Genomic DNA, 16,356 nt, shown 5'->3' on the forward strand with positions numbered 1-16,356 from the left:
TCCATATTCGGAAGTAAGCAATTATTCCAATTTCCCGTTGCTAGAATTAATTACGTAATACACACGTCTCGACTGAATTCAAAATTGCTCCCTCAGCGTTAAACCGTGATCACAGGTTGAACGTGTCGCCAACATGGCTGGTACTAGTGCAGTATATAAGCGCTTGACTTTACCCTCAACCCAAACGTTGTGCCTCAGAAGCCAGGCCGTGGTGCCAACCTCTGGTGGAGAGACACAACGTTACACTCGTGTGTGTGGCATTGATCGTTTGTGTGTTTCTTCCAAGATACTCTCTTCATCTCTTTCGCTTTGGTATACGTACGGACGATAACAAGGAATATTATTAGCCTCTTAGGTAACCTTTTGTGTCGAAGAAAGTCGTTACCACCAGCAGGTTTCAAGGACGACGGAAATTTTCAGGTGATGTTCGCACAATAGCTTTCATTTTCCCGTTTTAGCTGAATATACGAGTCAACAAAGAAGAATCGGAAGTGACAACAAACGTTGCCACGATCCCGAGCCGACATGGAATACTCAGTTAACCTCGATCTGATTTGTGGTGTACTCCACCGACTGGCCTTTCAACACCGAAAGCGTTTTGAACAATCAGGAGATTGGGAAGAACATGACGCGTCTATTTTTCATGCTCGTATTGCACTTGGTCTTGCTCCGGAAGAGCATTCAGATCGATTCAAAGTATTGAATTTCCTTGGAATTCTTCTTTACGAACGATTCGAGCGATGCAGGAGAATAGAAGATTTGGACGAATCGATTGAGTTGCACCGTGCTGCCCTGAAACTTTTCCCCGATACCGATCCCAACCTTTCCAGACCTCTGCACAACCTTTCAAAGTTTCTGCAACTTCGATTCGAACAACATGGACAAATGTCAGATCTTGATAAGGCCATTAAGTTTCAACGTTCTGCCCTGGAACTTCTCCCTGAGGGCCATGCCAATCGTTCCATGTTGCTGAATAGCCTTGCGATTTCCCTTCGAACTCGATTTCAACAGGACAGACAAACAATGGACATCGATGAAGCTGTCGACCTCCATCGTTTAGCCGTGGAACTTCGTCCTGATGGCCATCCCGGTCGTTCTTGGTCTCTGAATAGCCTTGCACTTTCGCTTCAAGCTCGATTTGATCAATTTGGACGGACTAAAGACGTCGATGATTCCATCGAGCATTTTCGTGCTGCATTGAAATGTTTCCCCGGCAGCCGTTTTCAACGTTCGGGGCTTCTGAGTGAACTCGCAGTTGCCCTTGAAACCCGATTTCAACAGTATGGACAAGTTACAGACCTCGATGAGGTCATTGAGCTTTACCGTTCCGTCCTAGAAGTTCATCCCGACAGCCATCCTAATCGTTCCTGGTTCCTGTATAAGCTTGCGGATTCCCTTCGAAATCGGTTTGAAAGGCATAGACAGACAACAGACCTTGAGGAGGCCATTAACCATCATCGAGCTGCGCTTCAGCTTCGCCCGGATGGTCACAACGAGCGTCTCTCGTCGCTGGGAGAACTCGCAAATTGCCTTCAACTTCGATTCCAAAAGAATGGACAGACCATGGACCTCAACAAAGCTACTAAGTTTCATCGTGCTGCCCTGGCACTTTGCTCCGACGGCCATCCTCATCGTTCCATCATCCTGAGTCGTCTTGCACTTACCCTTCGAACACGGTTTGAACATTGTGGGCAGACCGCAGACTTCGATGAGGCGATTGAGCATCATCGTGCAGCATTGGAACTATCACCTAAGGACCATCCGCAATATCGCCTATTCATGAATAACCTTGCAAATTCACTTCGTATTCGCTTTCAACTGTTCGAACAGATCACGGATCTCGATGAGGCTGTTGAACTTCTCCGTTCCATCCTAGAAGCTTGCCTCTACGGCCATTCCGATCGCTCCATATATCTAAATAATCTTGCTGCTGCGCTTGAAATACGGTTTGAACAGAATAGACAATCTGCAGACCTCGACGAGGCCGTTAAACTTCATCGTTCTGCCCTAGGCCTTTCCCCTAAAGACCATCCCGGTCGTTCTGGGTGTCTGCATAACCTTGCAAATGCCCTTCAAGCTCAGTTTGAACAGCATGGACAATCCCTGGATCTCGATGAAGCCATCGAGCATCTTTATGCTGCCCTAGAACTTCGCCCCCAGGGCCATCCCGATCGTTTCGGGTCTCTAAATAACCTTGCAGATTCCCTTCGAACCCGATTTGAACGGCTTGGACAGATGACAGACATCGACGAGGCCATTAACCTGCACCGTGTCACCTTGGAGCTCTGTCCAGAAGGTCATCCTGATCATTCCAAACTGCTGGGAAACTTCGCTACTTCATTGCTCTCTCGGTTTAAGAAGTTCGGGAATGCCGATAATTTAGAGGAATGTATTGGATTGCTCGAACGTGCTACCGTGCATGAGTTTTCAGGCCCAGGTATTCGTCTCCAAACTGCTAACCAATGGTCTAATTCTGCTCGAAGCCATGCTCATCACTCCACGTCTAGAGCTTACAAAGCAGCAATATTGCTCCTACAACGTGCTCTGATTATTAGTCCTACTCTTCATACGCAGCACGACTTCCTCAGCCGGAAAAGTTACTACTATAGGACGTTCACTCTAGATTACGCTGTAGAGAGAAACAGGCTCGAAGAGGCTATTGAGATACTTGAGCAAGGAAGGGGCTTACTCTGGTCGCAGATGCGTGGTTTTAGGAAAGCTCTAGATCAGCTTGCGGAAAGAGACAGCGATCTGGCTGACAGGCTTAGGGATATCAACAACCAGCTGGAGAATCTCGCAACATCATCTTCTGTGCTGCAGTCTAATTCGAGTACAACAGGAAGCGGGTCCTCCGTTTCGGACGTGCATGAAGGACGGAAATTATTCGAGGAAAGGCTAAAATTGAAGAAGCAACTCTCTTTCGAGCAGGAGGACGTTATATGTAAGATACGACGAATCCCCTGGGTTTAAAAACTTTCTTGCAGCTACGCCGTTTAAGTTACTCCAACAGGCGGCTTCTGTGGGGCCAGTCATTGTGGTAAACCATAGCAAGTATCGATGTGATGCGCTCATTGTTCTCTCCCGCGAAGAACTACCAGTTGTCTGCATCCCATTAGACGAAAAGTTCTACAATGATAGCATCGAGTTATACGACGATCTCTTGTCAACGCGCATAGACTCCGGGGCTTACTCACTGGAATATGACGAGGTGCTCCGCCGAGCGATGAAGATGTTGTGGGATAGGGTCGTCTCCAAAGTCGTCGACAAATTTAACGAGCTTGGAATTACTGAAGGATCGCGCATTTGGTGGTGTCCTACGTCTGTGCTGACTGCGCTTCCCTTCCATGCCGCAGGTCCGATAGAGAATACAGACAGCACTGACATATATTTATTGGACAAGTACATCTCGTCGTATACTCCAACGCTCGGGGCACTTATTAATGCGCAGTCATGTGGATACGTGGAAGAACCTACTGCTCTCATTATTGGAGATACTTCACTTCCGTCAGCTAAGACAGAAATTCGCAGGATCAAGAATTGTGGCATTCAGTCTAAATTACTCAGTAGCAAGACGTCCCACACTACAGTGATTAAGGCACTCCGGAAAACGACATGGGTACATTTCGTTTGCCATGGAGGCTTAAACTCAAAGCCTTTCGACTCGTCGTTCAAGGTATCCGACCGCGGATTAACTTTACTCGATATTGTCCAAGCAAATCTTCCAAACGCGGAGTTCGCATTCCTTTCTGCCTGCCTACCGCTGAACAATCCCATGATGGTACACATGATGAAGTGCTTCACCTGGCTGCGGCGATGCAGTTCTCCGGATTTCGAAGCGTGATTGGATCTATGTGGGAGTTACTTGACGAGGATGGACCGTTTTTCGCTAAGACAGTTTATCAGTACATGTGTGATTGCGACGAGAGCGAAGCGAGGTACTTGCGGGCAGCTGCTGGACTTTGTAAAGCAGCTATAGAACTTAAAGAACGGCCTGACGTTCGGACTGAGAGATGGGTAAACTTGGTTCATATTGGTGCTCGACGGGGTCTAAAGGATTTTACAATGTATAATATCTGTATTTGGTGGAAGCTAACTCATGACATGATATGAAAACACTAATTATACTCTGTGGACAAAGTGTCTCTATCATGAAATGCAATGCGATGGTTTTTTGTGGTACAGTGTGTCTGTCTGTCCCTGGGCAGATTAAGACAAAGGAGAGGAAAGGACGTGAGGTTTACATCGACACTAGGTAGAGTATTATATATGCGGAAAAAAGGAGGAATCAAATAAACGAGACGAGGACTGGAGCTATGAAAACACTGCGCAAGTAAGACAAGACAGAGCGTAGAGACAGTGAGGGGGAAGATGGAAAACAACTAAATCTTCCATCGCGACAAAGCAGCCTGCACCAAGCGCGTCATATCCTCTCTCGCCTGCTTCTTCGCACTCTCTGTAATGCCCTCTAACGCATCCAGCTCCGCGGGTGTGGTGAGTAACGGATCGAACTCGAGGACCAACCCGTCTTTCGTTGGGACGCGCATGAATGCACTGGGTTGGTTGCTTTCAATTGAGGGTAGAGAAGAACTTGTTGAGGTTGATGTTGAGGAACCCGAGCTGGAATGTGCTGCGCGTGAGGGTGAACGTGAACGCGGCATACCAACACCGTCGCCGTTCATTGCGAAGGTAGGATCTCGTCGAATGGTGATACTCTTCTGACGTTTAATTGTTTGCTGTTGTCGTACGTGTGGCTCAACCTCCCCCTCTTCCCCTTCATCAATCGTATCAACAACACCGCCCTTGTCCTTCTCCCTGTCCCGTTCTCGATTCCCGGGAAGAACTAATGGACTCCCGTTTACACTCATGATGTTCTCGTTTTTACGAGGCAGTCGAGGGTAGGCGGGTGTTTTGGGGATGGCGGGGTTGAAGTTCGATGAGGAAGGGACGCGGGAGGCGGTGGTGGAGGCGGATGCGGTGCGAGAGGCTGATGCCTTTGTAGGGGACATGAAGCGGCTCTGTGGACGAGTTGATGGGAGTTTGGATGGTGAGTTTGGTCCGAGAGGTGGGTAGAGGCGGCGAGGTGTGCGTTGCTAGATAGGTGATGTAAGAGACGCGTCACAACGATAGGGATGCATAGATCAAGCGCATACCGTGCTTGGAGTCTTGTTTAGACGTGATTTTATGATATTAGCGGCGTTCATCTTAACGGGGGATCCAAACCGAGCTGAACAGAAAGTCTTTAAGCAACTCTGTCAAGACAAACGTAAACGGCAAGCAAACCTGTCTTGGGTGCCCTTGACGACTCTGCATCCTCCGGGCCAGGCTGTTCGTCCGTATCCTTCCATTTCCGCTTTTTCGATGCTGGGTCAAGTGTCGGCTCACCACCTTGTCGTTCCCGTTGCAGTCCACGCAGACATGCGTTGATATCGCCGTTGTATTTGTCCGCGAACTCTGCCATAGTTATCCCCCTCACGAGCTTTGGAACACGCAGGACCTGGCCTTCATGGTGGTTCTTGAAGTTCTCGAGGACTTGAGCGAGCGTCTCTTCGAACTGACGTGCTCGGTGTTGCACTGTGCATAGTTCCCAGTCAGCACCTGTTTAAAACAACCACTGGATGAGCTACTCACCTTCAAGATCGAGGTTTGCGAGCAGTTGTTTTTTCTCATCAGAGCTAAGTCGAGGTCTGCTATCCTTTGGCCTTTCGCGTGGAGGTGTCTCCATTGTCGCCGCTGTCGCTGTCGTCGTCCTCGTCGTCGTTGTGCTCGTTGTGCGCACAGTGAGGCGCGTTTCGAGTGGACGCGGTCAGGTGCCTCCTCGGTATTTGCCGAACACTCACTCCAAGTTATGGCACGACTTCAGCAACTCAGCGCTCAGCAGACAATTCAGGCCTTGCTCCTCGCCCTCACCGTCTCCGTCGTTCTGCTCAGTACAAGTCATGTCTGCGACGAAGGAAAATTATATTGTCATCGGTGGCAGTGGCTTTCTTGGTCGGCACATTGTCGAGGCACTTCTGAACCGCGGGGACACCGTTTCTGTGCTTGACATTGTCCAACGGCATCACGATGTCCCATTTTACAATGCCGACATTTCGGTACAGAGTCAAGTTGAGGATGCTTTTCGCAAGGTAACCAAACTGCTCTCTCTTTTTCTTAATTGAAATAATTGACTTTGTAAATTTCGGCCTCGGCAGAGCGGCACGACATGTATAATTCACACTGCGTCCCCGCCCCACGGTTTGGATCCCGCCATTTATTGGAAAGTAAACGTCGAGGGGACCAAGGCAGTTATCTCTGCCGCGACTGCGTTGAACATCAAAAAGCTTGTGTTCACGAGCAGTGCCGGTGTCGTTTTCAACGGGCAAGACATTATTAACGTCGACGAGCGATTGCCATACCCTGAGCCGCCGTTCGATGCGTACAACGAGTCAAAAGCCAAGGCGGAAGAGCTTGTGCTAGAGGCAAATGGGAAGAGCGGGCTCCTAACCGTCGCTCTCCGTCCCGCAGGCATTTACGGGTACGCATACTTCCCCAGCGTTTTAATTTTTTGTTCTATTAATAGTATTTTTTCTTCGGTTTCAGCCCAGGGGACCGACAAGCCATGCAAGGCTTAATGCAAGTATTCTACAACAGACAGACGCACTTCCAAATTGGTGACAACAACAACCTCTTCGAATGGACATACGTGACGAACGTCGCAAAAGCGCATCTCCTTGCAGCTGACAGACTCTCAAATCCACGTCCGGACCTTGAGGAGGCCGTACTCCGACCACTCCCCACAATCGACCTCTCAACCGGAGTACGTCGTGTTCCTACGTCAACAGCTCGGCCTATCGGACCTGCGATGCAACCTCCACCAAACGCAGAAGAACTCGAAGAAGCCTACCGTGCTAGCCCTCACTATGAATCGCGGCCCATCACACGTAGCCGGTTCGACCAACTCAGCCCTGCAACGATCGAACGCACTGAATCCGACCCACTCCGCGTCGACGGCCAAGTATTCTTCATCACCAACGGCGAGCCCGTATACTTCTGGGACTTTGCCCGAGCCGTCTGGCACGAAATGGGTGACCCATTAGACCGAAGTTATATTAAACTCCCGAGAGCTCTGGCCGGTGTAATTGCCACCTTAGCGGAAGGGTGGGGTTGGGTAACTGGTAAGGAACCGACGTTTACGAGGTTTAGGGTTGCGTTTACTTGTGCGACGAGGTGGCATAATATGGAGAAGGCAAGGCTTGTGCTTGGGTATGAGCCGGATGTGGGTGTTGTTGAGGGTGTTAAGCGGATGTGTGATGTAAGTTTTCTCTTTTCTCTCTGTGTTTTCTTCTATTTAATTACTAACTTTGTTCCAAATTGTAGTGGTATAAGGCGGAGTACATGCAGGAGAAGAAGTAATAGCTTTATTACCGTATTTTGCATCGATACCCGCTTCCTTTTCATGTTTCATGTAACTTATTCACGCTGCACATCTACTTGCATGGATCTAATGGAAGCAATTCACTCGAGCCTTAAAAAGCGAATGTAAAGCAAAGGAAAACTGTGCCACAAATGAAATGAATGTACAGGTGTTTGGATTCGAGCCTTGGGACCCGCCTGAGACTGTTTGAGCCAACCTGGACGGATCTGGGCAGTACCTGTGTGAGTTGAGAGCTTTTAGCTGCCTTCGAGCGTCCAGTACACGCTTAACAACCGACTTAGAGCTGGTACAGACAAGGGGAACCTGACTGTCCAAGTCTAATTTAAAATAAAAAATAAAAAAATAAAAAAAACGTAGCATTGCGATGGCCAGAAAGTGGTGCTAACACAATGTGATCCTGCCCAGTGCTCTGAATGTCAGGGTGAAGAAATTCAACCAAGCGTGGGTAAACAATGGGAGTAACTAGCTAGGGTTCCATGGCAGGTAGAGCTTGACACCTCTGTCAGGTCTGGTGCACTCTCAACGACCATTGAAAATCCAAGGGAATGCATTATTTTCACAACTGGTTTGTACTCATAATCACAGCAGGTCTCCAAAGTGAGCAGCCTCTAGTTGATGGAACAATGTAGATAAAGGAAGTTGGAAAAACGGATCTGTAACTTTGGGGAAAGGATTGGCTCTAAGGGTTGGGTGCATCAGGCCTTGGTGTGAAGCCATAGGACCTGCCAGGGACTGTTCAGGGCAACCTAGACGGATCTGGGCAGGACCTGCATGTTGGTAGCCCTGGCTACCTTTGGGCATACAGTGCATGCTTAACAACCGACTTAGAACTGGTACAAAGCTCAAACAAGCGGAATCTAGACCGTCTAATTAAGAATACACGCTGAAGTAAAACTAGTCTCTAGAACTAGAATGAGATACTTTACACGTCTGTTCAAGAAAATCCTAACCAAGTAGTTTTTAGGTATATTATTCGTATATGCTAATATTCGTCCGTGTTTCCGTTCTCCTCTTCACCACACCACACACACAATCAATCATAGTCACGACGAAGAGACGGCCAACTGTCTAAGTCTCTCTTCAACACCCTCAAGGAACGCAACCCCATCCTTCGTAAGCGTCTTCCCCGTCGTCGAACGTACAGCTGCACAAAAATCGCCTAATATCCTCGACAGTTCGATTGAGGAAAGTGGGGGTATGGAAGGAAGGGAGAGGAGACGGTGTCGGAGGGCTCTAACGGTTTCGATTTTCCCTTCCCTTGGTTGTTGTTGGGACGAGGGTGGAAGGACGGAGCGGTCGCGGTTATCGAGTCGACTTTGTGTACTTTGTAAAGGATCGGATTGTGAGTTTGAGTTTGAGGGATCCGAACTCTTCGCTCCTTCTTTCGAGTTCTTTCGTTCGACTACGATCACCGATGAATTCGAATTCGTCGTTGCATCTGATTCTGAATCCGACCCTAACCGCTCAACAAGCGCATCCAAAAACTCAAACGCATCCTTCGTAATCACTCGACTCCTATTCCTCCCTCCAACTCCTCCACCTAACGAATACATCTCCAAAAACCGCTTCAACAAATCCGCTAGAGCGGTATTTGCATTTATGTTATCGTTTTGCTGCTCGCGCACTCGACGTGTAAGGAGCCGGAGCGTTGCTTGTTTCGTCGCTCGGTCTAATTGTCTTGAAGATTTGTTGGTGTTTTCGGTGGTGGTTGTTCGGGTGAGGTTCGATTCGGAGGAAGAAGAGTCGCTGATGACGATCAGACCCATGTGTTTAGTCGGCTTGTTCCCGTTGTTCGAGTCCTTCGAGTCCGTTCGTGCTGGAGCACCAGCTTGAGGCCGGGCCGCCTTTGGCGTCTCCGAGTTATCAGAAGTCGTATTCGGAACGATTGGAGGCGTCTTTGATTTCCCAACAGGAAGAAGGTTGGCATTGCGCTTCGATTCCTTGACCAATTTCGTGTTGTCTAGTCGCATTTTGGCGATTTCTTCGAGGATGTGGTAGATGTCGACTTCTCCTTCGGCTTTACGACGAGGCGGTGAAGCCGGTGTTCGGTATGGTACAGGCGCCTAAAAATATTCTTGAGCAGTGTGCTTGGAAGATATAAGACTGTATAAAAGCATACCTCATCCGGTCGAGGTGGCCAAACAAGGTCATCATTCACAGATCCATCAGGCTCAGCATACCCCACCTCTCTCGCAAGGTCTGCAAACTGGTCTCGCCAATATCTATAGTCTGGCTGTTCAAAGAACTTTAGTCGTCTACAGTACCTTAAGAAATCTTCGAAAACAGGTGGGAGTCCGTGACACAGTTCTTCAGGCTTAGCGCGTTGTTTTTGACGAATGAGGATATCGTGTGCTTTGTCCGTTTTCGGCACGCCATTACGCGTCCATGGCAGGCCACCTTCTGTGAGTACGTGGATGAGCATGAGAGCTAGAGCTTCCATGTCGTCTCTTCGGGATGGTACTAGTAAGGTTTTTCGTCATTTAAAGAGAATATTAAGTGTGAAATATGCTACCTCGACCCCGACAGTGGACATTGACCGACGAGAACCAATAGTTGCCAATGAAGTCACGTTTCGCTCTGCTATCGGGAATGTGCTTTCGAGTACGAGGATCAATGTATCGTTTGGAGAAACCGAAGTCGATCATGTAGATGACTCGTTCCATCCTCCCCAGCCCGAGTGTGCAATTTCCGAGTTGAATATCTCGATGCAGGATCCCTCTCGAGTGCATAAATTCAAGACGTTGGATCTGTGCGAGTCTCATAATTATACAGCTTGGAGACTGAGTGGACGGATGATACTCACGACTTGCATAGCGATACAGATGGTACTTCGTAGGTCAAACATCTTCCCGTTCTTGCGATATAGATTATCAAGGGATGCTCCGAGGAGATCAATAACTGAATTGAACGGTCATAATTAAATAAGTTAACTACGAGCCGCCGAAAGTGCGAAGGTCTCACCGAGGTAGTCGTGCTCTCCTTGAACGCCTGCTGCCCATAGAGTAGGCATGCCTTTTCCACCTTGAAGAGAAGGATAGAAGTTGCGTTCATATCTGCAATGTATAAAGGTGAGAAAGTAGGACATTTGATTCCACGCTATAGATTGGTCACCTGTTGGTTGGACATTCGTGATCGACGTCCTGTACCTTGACTGCGGCTACCTGCCCAGTATAAGGATTCGTTGCACGCCATATTGATCCTGCAACAGTTTACTTCATCAAAAGTTCATCCATACACGCAGATAGTTAAGCGGCTAACCAGAGTAACCTGCACCGAGGTTCTGGTCCAACAGCCAATTTCCGATGCGAGCCGGAACACTGTGCCGACCATCATCACCTCCCATTATATTCTCAGAGTCCTAGCCGAGTATTATTGTAGAAAGCGCGTCGAGTGTGATGACGCCGCGGTCAAAAGCAAGGGGGCTGGTGAACGTTTGCTTGAGGCGTGCAACGCGTCGATCGATACACGACCACGCGAGGGGCACGTGATCTTCAAAGTTAAAGAACGCCTTCCTCCCGAATCCTTCAGCGCACACTGCATTCTCAGTCTTCTCTAGGTATCTAGTCATGTCGCAAAAGGAAGCAACAGCGCAAGACGAGAGTACTCTGACATATGACCTCATCAAACTGCTCAGAACTGAGAATCAGCGTTTGAAGCGCGAACTACAAGGAGCTCAGTAAAAGGCGAATGACGCCGAAGCGAAACTGGCTTTAGTACTTATCAAGGTTTGTAGTACATTCCTGACGACTACGTCCGTATAGATTAATATTCTGTTTACTTATACTATAAGAAAGTGTTGAGAGGGAAAACTTAAGGGGGGCATGCATAGACAAGGGGTGAGGTGATGATTGACTGCTCAGTGTCTCTCATCCTTATATTGTATGTATTCTAACTGAGACATTATAAAGTCATTGTCTCATGGTTCATCTGTTAATGAACTAATCATCTCATAATACTCTCCTTCAAACTCTTACTAGTCTAAGTAAACTGGTAAGATGTTTGACTTGTGGTACATATAGTGCTTTAGTTAATATATCTGCTTGTTGATTGTTTGTCTGTATGTATTTTGCATTTATGTACTCTAACTCAATGTAACATTTAATAAAATCTTTCTTATGATCTAAATACTTTGTTTGTTCCAAATATTTGAGTTTGTCTGATGTAACCATTTGTATAACAGTATTATTATTATAATGGATATTAATTAGTGTATCAGAGACCTGTAGAATCTCTTCAGCTAAATGAGTAAGTGTGATTACTTCTTGTGTTCCTCTTACAAGAGCTATTAATTCAGTTTCATATGTTAAATTTGCTACCAGTGTTTGTCTTTTACTTGACTACAAAACTAATGAATTGCTCAAGTAAAATGTATTTCCTGATATTACATAATGCCCTTCTTGCATTATACTGTTTATGTTTGTATATCTGTTTAATATTGATTGATTTGTACTACTGAGTTAGAGCCAGACATTGTTTATAGTTTTTAAGTACATGTAACAATGTTTAAGTGTTAGATAATACTCTATACTAGGGTCATTAAAGTATTTAGCTAACTGATTTGTTACAAATACTATATCTGACTGTGTACAGTCTACAATGTATCTAAGTACACTAACTATGTTTATGTATAGTATATTAGACATTTGTTCTCTATTGTTATTAGTTTGTAATACTGTTTTTAATTGTGTACTAGACTGTATAAGTGTTTGTACACTTTGTTTGTTTGTAAGTTTGTAATGTTCTATTATACTATTAATATAATGTGTCTGATACATTCTAATGAATCTATACTCTCTGTCACATTGAATCTCTATACTAAGTAGCTAGTGTGTTAACATTAGCAATTAGTATGCTCATAATGTCTTGGATAGTATGTATATATACTGTCATAAGTATGTTATTGTGATGGAACATACTGAATTGAGACACACATCCAAAACATAGATATTATTAGTATAAATAGTACTCTAATTAACAGACAATGAAGCTTAACAAACAATGAGTAGAGTCTACTACACCCCTTGTTGTGTGATTCCCCTCTAAGATGCCTTAGGATTTAGGTAGGCTAACAGGTTATTGTCAGTAACAGTGTAGAGGGGACCTGAAGGCTCAGTGAGGGGACCCAGGCTACAACTATCCTACACAACAGAAATATGGGATGTGAGCACTAGAACATAGTCAGAACTTGCAGAACAGGCAGAGAGAGAGAGTGAGACAAGAGTAGAGTATATAGAGTGAGCCTAAGAGTACAGGACTACCTGGAGTAGACAAGATCAAGACTACAGGACCAGTCTGATCTTGTACACCTATATATACTAAACTACACAAGAGCACTCAGGGAGCATGAGCTACTAAGAATGATGAGCCACAAAGAATGAAAGAAAGGAATGTCAAAGATAAAGGTACAAAGAATGAAGGGATAGATAAAGGGTAAGAGACTATAGAATGATACAAAGAATGAAGGGGTGGTCAAAGGAATGGAATGATGAAGTAAGGAAGGGTAGTGGCAAGAGTCAGTATGCATATAGTTCATAGACAGCACCCCTGAGGGACAGAAGTCCTGAGTTCCAGTACAGAAGGGTGCAGAACCCTTAGAACTAAAGGTACAAGAGTAGAGAACTGTAACATCACCCCCCCTCTAAAACCAATTGTCCTGATTAGTGAGTATTGGGCTCAGTCAGTAGCTCAGGCATAGGTTGGAACAGTAGGGTTTGGAAATCTGTAAGGTAGAGTTGACACAGAGCACCCAGATGAAGTCAATAGAAGTCTTGGATCACCTTAGCAGTATGGGTGAGATTCTCAGCAGGTTCCCAAGTGTGTTCTTCAACTGGGTATCCCTTCCAGTAAATAAGGAACTTGAGCTTTCTGTGCACCAGCTTAGCATCCACTATGTATTCTACTTTGTATTCTGGTTCAGAACCAATGAGTTCTGGTGGAGGTGGTGGGGGTCTTTGTTGTGAAGGAAAACCTGGATCATAGTATTGAGACAGTAGAACCTTGTTAAACACTGGGTGTATGTGCTTCCATGTTGCTGGAAGTTGGAGTTTGTAGGCAGAGGCACTAACCTTCTTTTCAATAACAAAGGGTCCAAAGCACTTGTTGTCCAACTTCTTCATTAGGCAATCTGTGGTCAGGTTAGTGGCTTCCAGCATAACTTTGTCACTAGGCTGGTAATCCTTGGCTGTGGACCTCTTCCAATCATAGTTCTGCTTCATGACCTATACTGCCTTTTCCAAAAGAGCTTGTACATCCTTCCTGGTTCTGTGCATCTGTTCTACAAAGTCTGTTACAGATTTGGAACTACTGTTCTGGTTCAGAACTGTCCCCTAGTACAGATGTCTCCCATGATTGAGGAAGAACAGGGACTGTCCTGTTACAGAGTGTTGCCAGTTATTGTGTACAAATTCTGCCAGAGCTAGCCATTCAGACCAATCTGATTACTGATGATTGATAAACATCTGGAGGTAGAGCTCAATCTCCTGATTGACTTACTCAGTTTGACTGTCAGTCTGCAGGTGATAGGTAGTAGAAGGGTTCCCTTGAATTCTAAGAAGCACATACAAGTCCTGTATGAATTTCGACTCAAATTACAGTCTACAATCATGAATGAGCTTCTGAGGGAGTCTGTGTAACTAGAAGACATGATCCTGATAAATGCACACTATACCTTCAGAAGTGAGTTCTGTTCAGGTTGGAACTGTGTGGACTTGCTTGGAGAATCAGTCAACAATCACACAGATAGTATTGTAACCCTAAGACTCAGGTAGCTTACTGATCAGGTCCACCAAGACTTCTTCCCAAGGGTGATCCAGGATCCAATACAAATGTAGGGGAGCCCAAACCCTTGTCTGGTAGGCCTTAGTCTGTTAGCATGTATTGTAACTAGTCACATACTTTAGGATTTCCCTCTGTATTCTGGGCCACCAGTAGTTCTGAGTGATGAGTTTCTGCATTTTGTGTCAGTCTGAATGTCCTACAGTCAGATTGTTGTGATGAGCTCAGACAATGTCCTCCTACAGTTTCTGATCCTTTGGAACATACAGTTGGCCTTCCCAGTAAACCTGTCCATCCTTATCCTCCTCCCAATCCCTTGCCTGCTTCTCTAGCTACTTCACTACAACCCAGTCCTGTGTGTGTCTCAGAGCTTACTGTATGTAGGTGACAAAGTCAACATCCTTAGATTTGAGTTGGATCTCTTGGATTGTCTCAGACACAAAACAGGAATTGTCTAGGAGAACAAGATTTTCATTATCATTCTCCCCCCTTTCATGACCTACTTGTCTCAAGAGTAAATCAGCTTTTGTCATTTGTGTTCTGGGTTTGTGGGTCAGTACAAAGTCAAAGTCCTACAGTTCTAACATCCAGCAGGCTTAGTAGCAGTTGAGCTTCTGGGGCACCTGGAAGTACTAGAGATTAAGGTGATCACTCTAAATCTCAAACTTCTGTACAGTACTAAGGAGATATTGACACCACTCTTCCAGGGAACAGACAATTGTAAGGAGTTCCTTGTCATAGATGGGGTAGTTCTGTTCTGTTACAGAGAGGGATTCTGATCAGAACACTATCAGACACTACTTTCTGTCAATGAACTGGGACAGTACTACTCTATTTGCAAAGTTGGAAGAGTCAGCTTCAACTTGGAACTTGTCTGCAACCATTAGAACTACTAATACAGGCTTACTAGTGATGGCCTGCTTGAGGGACTCAAACACAGACTACTGCTGATCATCCTATTACTAAGGAACATCCTTGCTAGTGAGATTGTGAAGGGGCTGGGCAATGGTACTAAAGCCTTGAATGAAGCATTAGTAGTAGTTTGCAAACCTAAGGAATGCTTGGACCTGTTTCAGGTTCCAAGGTTGTAGCCAGTTCTGAACTACAGTCACCTTTGCCAGATCCATACAGACCTCTCCTCTACTGATCACAAAGCCTAGATAATCTACTGACTCCTGTGTAAAAGAGCACTTTGCTTCTCAGAGGAACAGTTTATTATCTTAGAGCTGTTGTAGAACTGCTTGGATCAGTCAGTAATAGTGCTCAACTGTCTGGGTGAAGATCAGAATGTTGTCCAGATACACACCAATGTGTCCTGAGTCAATCAGATCTGTGAGGATGTGATTCATGAATGACTAGAATGTTGTAGGCAAGTTAGTTAGTCTGAAGAACATTACAGTCAGTTTGTACAATCTACAATTGGTTCAGAATACAGCCTTCCACTCATCTCTGTCTTAGATCCAAATATTATTGTATCCTTATCAAACGTCCAACTTAGTGAAAACCCTGGATGTATGTGTCTTATTAATGAGCTCCTGAATCAGGGGGAGCAGGTACTTGTTTTTGACAGTACCCTTATTGAGACAATAATAATCCTGGACTGGGCAGAGCTTCCCATCTTTCTTTTTGACAAAGAAGAAAGGGGAGGCTATAGGGGACTTTGAGGGTCAGATCTAACTGTTCCAAAGATTTTCCTGAAGGAACTTGTCAAGCACCTCCTACTCATCTCTGTTGAGTAGGTAGACCTTACAATCCTTGGGTTGGAAACCCTCAGTCAATTCAATTGTATGGTCCTAGAGACAGTGTTTAGGAAGCTGGTTGAATTCCTCTTCACTGAAGACTTCAGGGAACTCTCAGACAAAATCTGGCAGGCTGGGTCTGTGTGTGTTCTAGAGTAGAGTTGTTCTGAGAGGGTTCTAGACTGGTTCTGTCTCAGACATCCTTCAGATTGACTCTATTCTGCCTTGACTGGAATATGTATCCACATATCTATTCCAGTTGAAGAAGAACAACCAGTCACCTTCATTAGAACTGTTAGTAACATCAGAAGTGTCTGTATCCACTTGGAACAGTAGTGTAAGGTAGCTGCAAGACTCAGGACACTGATCAAATGCAGTGTCTGCTCTAACCAGTCAATAGTAGGGTTGTGAGCCTTGAGCCATTTGAAT

General features: G+C 45.7%; 4 protein-coding genes across 4 annotated transcripts; 2 read left to right on the forward strand and 2 right to left on the reverse strand.

Annotated features, from left to right (window-relative positions):
• Positions 1 to 525: 525 nt before the first annotated feature.
• FOMMEDRAFT_161021 (TPR-like protein) lies at positions 526 to 3,841 on the forward strand (the record flags this gene model as incomplete). Its single annotated transcript, XM_007270690.1, has 2 exons — positions 526 to 2,941; positions 2,985 to 3,841. The coding sequence occupies 2 exons, from the start codon at positions 526 to 528 to the stop codon at positions 3,839 to 3,841; spliced, it is 3,273 nt and encodes a 1,090-aa protein (XP_007270752.1).
• Positions 3,842 to 4,379: 538 nt separating this feature from the next.
• On the reverse strand, positions 4,380 to 5,742 carry FOMMEDRAFT_148866 (uncharacterized protein; the record flags this gene model as incomplete). Its single annotated transcript, XM_007270691.1, has 4 exons — positions 5,629 to 5,742; positions 5,281 to 5,571; positions 5,151 to 5,224; positions 4,380 to 5,090 (listed from the first exon to the last, which is right to left on the reverse strand). The coding sequence occupies exons 1-4, from the start codon at positions 5,720 to 5,722 to the stop codon at positions 4,380 to 4,382; spliced, it is 1,170 nt and encodes a 389-aa protein (XP_007270753.1). The 5' UTR covers positions 5,723 to 5,742.
• Positions 5,743 to 5,894: 152 nt separating this feature from the next.
• On the forward strand, positions 5,895 to 7,503 carry FOMMEDRAFT_113387 (C-3 sterol dehydrogenase). Its single transcript, XM_007270692.1, has 4 exons — positions 5,895 to 6,125; positions 6,192 to 6,514; positions 6,580 to 7,291; positions 7,357 to 7,503. The coding sequence occupies exons 1-4, from the start codon at positions 5,937 to 5,939 to the stop codon at positions 7,390 to 7,392; spliced, it is 1,260 nt and encodes a 419-aa protein (XP_007270754.1). The 5' UTR covers positions 5,895 to 5,936; the 3' UTR covers positions 7,393 to 7,503.
• A 954-nt stretch (positions 7,504 to 8,457) lies between these two features.
• Positions 8,458 to 10,815, reverse strand: FOMMEDRAFT_113390 (CK1/CK1 protein kinase; the record flags this gene model as incomplete). Its single annotated transcript, XM_007270693.1, has 9 exons — positions 10,673 to 10,815; positions 10,526 to 10,613; positions 10,376 to 10,467; positions 10,218 to 10,312; positions 9,927 to 10,161; positions 9,534 to 9,874; positions 9,240 to 9,477; positions 8,870 to 9,083; positions 8,458 to 8,737 (listed from the first exon to the last, which is right to left on the reverse strand). Exons 1-9 carry the CDS (start codon positions 10,755 to 10,757, stop codon positions 8,458 to 8,460), a joined length of 1,668 nt encoding a protein of 555 aa, XP_007270755.1. The 5' UTR covers positions 10,758 to 10,815.
• Between the last annotated feature and the right edge of the window lie 5,541 nt (positions 10,816 to 16,356).

Source organism: Fomitiporia mediterranea (genome assembly GCF_000271605.1).
Source record: "Fomitiporia mediterranea MF3/22 unplaced genomic scaffold FOMMEscaffold_14, whole genome shotgun sequence".
Classification (NCBI taxonomy): Eukaryota; Fungi; Basidiomycota; class Agaricomycetes; order Hymenochaetales; family Hymenochaetaceae; genus Fomitiporia; species Fomitiporia mediterranea.